Raw genomic sequence first — 4019 nt, forward strand, 5'->3', positions numbered from 1 at the left:
CCTATCTGGTTTTATAACCGTAAAATTCTACTTATTCTTGGTAATAAGTAAGCATATTGTGAGAAGCATCTTGAAGGGTAATTATATACATTTTTTAAGATTTTATTTATTTATTATGTATACAACATTCTGCTTCCGTGTACATCTGCACACCAGAAGAGGGCACCAGATCTTATAACGGAGGGTTGTGAGCCACCATGTGGTTGCTGGGAATTGAACTCGAGACCTCTGGAAGAGCAGTCGGTGCTCTTAACCTCTGAGCCATCTCTCCAGCCCTATATTTTGTTTTTTATTTGACCATGATGGACAACTTCCTGAAAGACAAATGTACTAATCAGGATGAGGCAGGTTATGCTGAGACAATTAAGGTAACCCTGTGCTCTGGAGAAGGGAACTGAGATGTGTGTGATTAGTTCACAGTCCTCCAACCGTCTTCCAACTCCTGGACCCACTTGGGGTTGAGCCGAGCCGCCACCCTCCAAAGAACGTTGACTTACGTTCTTTCAGGTCACATCACAACCAGCTCTGGAACCTTGAAGACTGTGGCTAGGGCAACCTCGGACTCAGGCATCTCTTGTGAGGCTTGCCTCTGCTGTGTTGGTTGAGTGGTTAAGGCCTGGTGTCTTAACGGTGACTAGGACGATCCGTCCGATTTCGAAATTCTGTGTTTTTAGCTGGTTACTGTGCCCTGGCGAGACCCTTTTAAGGAAGTGGTCCTAGAACTCCACGGGGTTTCCCACAGTGGACCTTGGTGAACTGCCAACATTTGTTTATCCACCAATCGGTTCCCGACGTTGCCAGCTCAATTGACTTCATCTCTGACTTACCCTGACATCCAAAGTCAACTCTGTTTATACAAAGAAAAGCTATTCTGAGCTCTTCTTCCCGTGGCCTGATAGGTTTCCGATCTTGAACCAACTTGCGGCTTATACATTTACTGAAATAAGTGATTCTCCGGGCGTCAGAGTACCGCACCCAGCAAAGACAATCCGGGCAGTGATTCCATGTGGAAACCTAAACAGTGTGGGATGGAGATGAAGCCTGAAGCTTCTGGACAGGGTCGAAAAAGGAAAAAGCAGGATGAAGTTTGGAGAGAGATGGTGCCTGAAGCTTTGGGACAAGGTGTAAAACCGAAATACCAAGATGAAGGTGGAACGGATCTGGAGTTCGAACAGCCCAGAAAGGCTCGGAAGAGGGTATCTCAGGAACAGCGAGATCTAGAGCTTCTGAGTGAACAACTGAGCAAGGATCAGATACAGAAACGTGGGGAAGAGAATCCAGGACAACTAAAGCCCCCAGAGCGGGGCAAAGGTCCACAGGAGCAGGCTGCAACTGGGAGAAAGTCTGCTGTTGGTGGCAAGGGTCGCAAGCGGCCCTATTGTGTCATGGAAGAATACGACCAACCCCACCAAAGGGAAAAATACCAAAAGTTACTGCAGGACCTTCAACAAAGTGATCATGTGAACTCTGACCCACACAGGGCTCAGACAACCCTTATGGATACCTTGAAGATCAAAGGTTGTGTGGAAGGGCACAGTCGTGGATCCAGAACAACTCAGCGTGATCCCAAACGATCTACTGTTGTTGCTGCAACAGAATGTCTCTCACCAGACAAAAGAGAAAAGCTGTGTTCTGAGAAATCTTCTGATACACAGAAGAAAGATGGAGTGAACCTTGAAGGAAGAAGGGAACACCACGGGGAGCCTGACTTATTAGGAGCACAGGCTCAAATTTTCCTGCACAAGATGCCAGTATTTACAGCAAAGAAAAAGCCTGCTGCAGAGCAACAAAAGGGCAGAGGAATGGAGGAAGTCCTTGATGTTACAGAGGACATGGAAAAGGAAATTAAGAACGCACTGGGTCCAGGGCCCCAAGAGGAAATCTTGAGTAGAGCATTCAAATTGCAAATTACTCGAGGCGATATCCAGACACTAGAGAATGGTCAATGGCTCAATGATGAGATTATCAATTTTTATATGAATCTCCTGGTTGAGAGAAATGAAAATCAAGGCTACCCAGCTCTTCACGTGTTTAGCACTTTTTTCTACCCCAAACTAAAGCATGGCGGCTACAGTTCTGTTAAAAGATGGACTCGAGGAATGGATCTTTTTGAAAAAGAAATTGTTCTAGTGCCTATTCACCGGAAGGTCCATTGGAGTCTGATTGTAATCGACCTAAGAAAACAGAGTATTGTATACCTCGATTCAATGGGACAGACAGGGCAGAATATTTGTGAGACCATCTTCCAGTATTTACAAAATGAGAGCAAAACTCGAAGGAGCATAGAGCTGGACCCTTTGGAGTGGAAGCAATACAGTGTGACATCAGAAGAGATCCCACGGCAGCTGAATGGGAGCGACTGCGGAATGTTTACTTGTAAATATGCAGATTACATTTCTAGAGACCAGCCTGTAACCTTTTCTCAGCAGCACATGCCCATCTTTAGGAAGAGGATGGTGTGGGAAATTCTGCATAGTCACTTACTGTAACAACATCCACCTGGTTGCTTGGCACCCCTGCACTTTTCCATCAGTGTTTCTATATACCTCAAGCAAGATGGTTGAGAATGGTTAAAACAGATACTAGCTGTCTGCCATGGATAAAGCTCACTCTCTTCAGTGTAGTCCTAACTTGGGGAGTCCCGCCCAGTGCCGTCTGCGGGATGCATGTAACTACTACAAGCTACACGAGAACACATCTTCAAAAAATATCGTTTTAATGCTGGATTTAGTTTATGAATCTCGTTATGAACCCTTCTTGCCCCACCTCCATGATTCTTTGTTTTCATTAACTTGTTTGCAAACCGTGGCAGTTGCCATTTCCCAGTATTCTGTCATTACCAATTCTATTCCTTGTTTGAACTGTTTATTCCTGAAAGGTAGACCAATGACAATGTCATTCCCTGCAGAAGATCAGGAGGGACATCAGCAGGAAGAGGAAGTGATGAGCATCTCTAATGCTGGAGCTGGAGCTGTGAAATTGAAGCCGGGGTGTGTGTGAGTGTGTGTGTGTGTGTGTGTGTGTGTGTGTGTGTGTGTGTGTGTGTGTGTGTGTGTGTGTGTGTGTGTGTGTGTGAGTGTGTGTGTTATGTATTTCTTAAAGCTTGAAAATAGCACAAGAAAGGAAAGTGAGTTACATGGACTGATGTTTTTATGACCCATCTTACTCTACGGGACTTGTATAGAAGGTTGAACTGTGGCCAAGCTACTGATTGCCTGTCCAGGACTGTTAAGAAAACCGTCGTGGTTATTTAAAGACACATTCTTTCCCTGAATTCAGGAGGCTTTTCTTTGTTTTGGAAGTTGATTAACTGTAATGGTAAATATCCATTTTTATCCCAGGTCTCATTTTTATCCCAGCCCTGAGCTTTGCTAGGGCTATGTTGAATTATTTGAAAAAAAGTTTTATTCAATTTAAAGTTATGTTTTTTTTTTACTTTGTTCATTAGATTAATATTGCTATATCCATTCCCACTGTGGAAGTGGGGATTTCATATTTACAGTTGATATTGCTGATTATACAATTTACATGTGATAAACTTGTATTTACCTTTTCTGTTCATTATCTTACTGTTGTGTTTATGCAATTTTTATTTAATAAAGTTTAAAGTTGTTCAGAACATATTTTGCAAGATCTTGTGTCCCCTGTTCCTTTTATGGTGTAGTAATGAAACCTGACTGTGTGAAGAAACCTGGGAAGCAGGTGCCCAGGGAATGACCTACCAGCTTAAATCATCTATACACTGTGCACATCAGTGACTGCTACTCTGTTCTGGGCCTCTGCAATGAAGTTAGAATATACCACAGAAGATCTGCTTCCTTATCTTGGGTTGTAGAGGGAGCTTGGTTGATCAGAGTCCAGCTTGAGCCCTGTAGAGTTGCAGCAATGGGCAAACTTAATGTAATATACATAGAGGCTTTTATCATTGAAGCCACTCTTCATTATTGCAAATGGAAACTCAGGTCCACCGCTCACCTCTCTACCAAAAACTAAGAGACTGACATTGGTAAAAAGAAAAT

At 43.5% G+C, this 4019-nt stretch overlaps 1 protein-coding gene across 1 annotated transcript; it reads left to right on the forward strand.

Moving 5' to 3' along the window:
* The first annotated feature begins 271 nt into the window (after positions 1–271).
* LOC100770111 (sentrin-specific protease 2-like) lies at positions 272–3335 on the forward strand. The gene has a single exon (XM_035448719.1). It carries the CDS (start codon positions 1005–1007, stop codon positions 2487–2489), a length of 1485 nt encoding a protein of 494 aa, XP_035304610.1. The 5' UTR covers positions 272–1004; the 3' UTR covers positions 2490–3335.
* Positions 3336–4019: the final 684 nt, after the last annotated feature.

This window comes from Cricetulus griseus, chromosome 8 (genome assembly GCF_003668045.3).
Source record: "Cricetulus griseus strain 17A/GY chromosome 8, alternate assembly CriGri-PICRH-1.0, whole genome shotgun sequence".
In the NCBI taxonomy this organism is placed as follows: domain Eukaryota; kingdom Metazoa; phylum Chordata; class Mammalia; order Rodentia; family Cricetidae; genus Cricetulus; species Cricetulus griseus.

Coding starts and splice junctions, on each gene's coding strand:
- LOC100770111 (XM_035448719.1), top strand. CDS start 1,005: ATGTGGAAACCTAAACAGTGTGGGATGGAGATGAAGCCTGAAGCTTCT.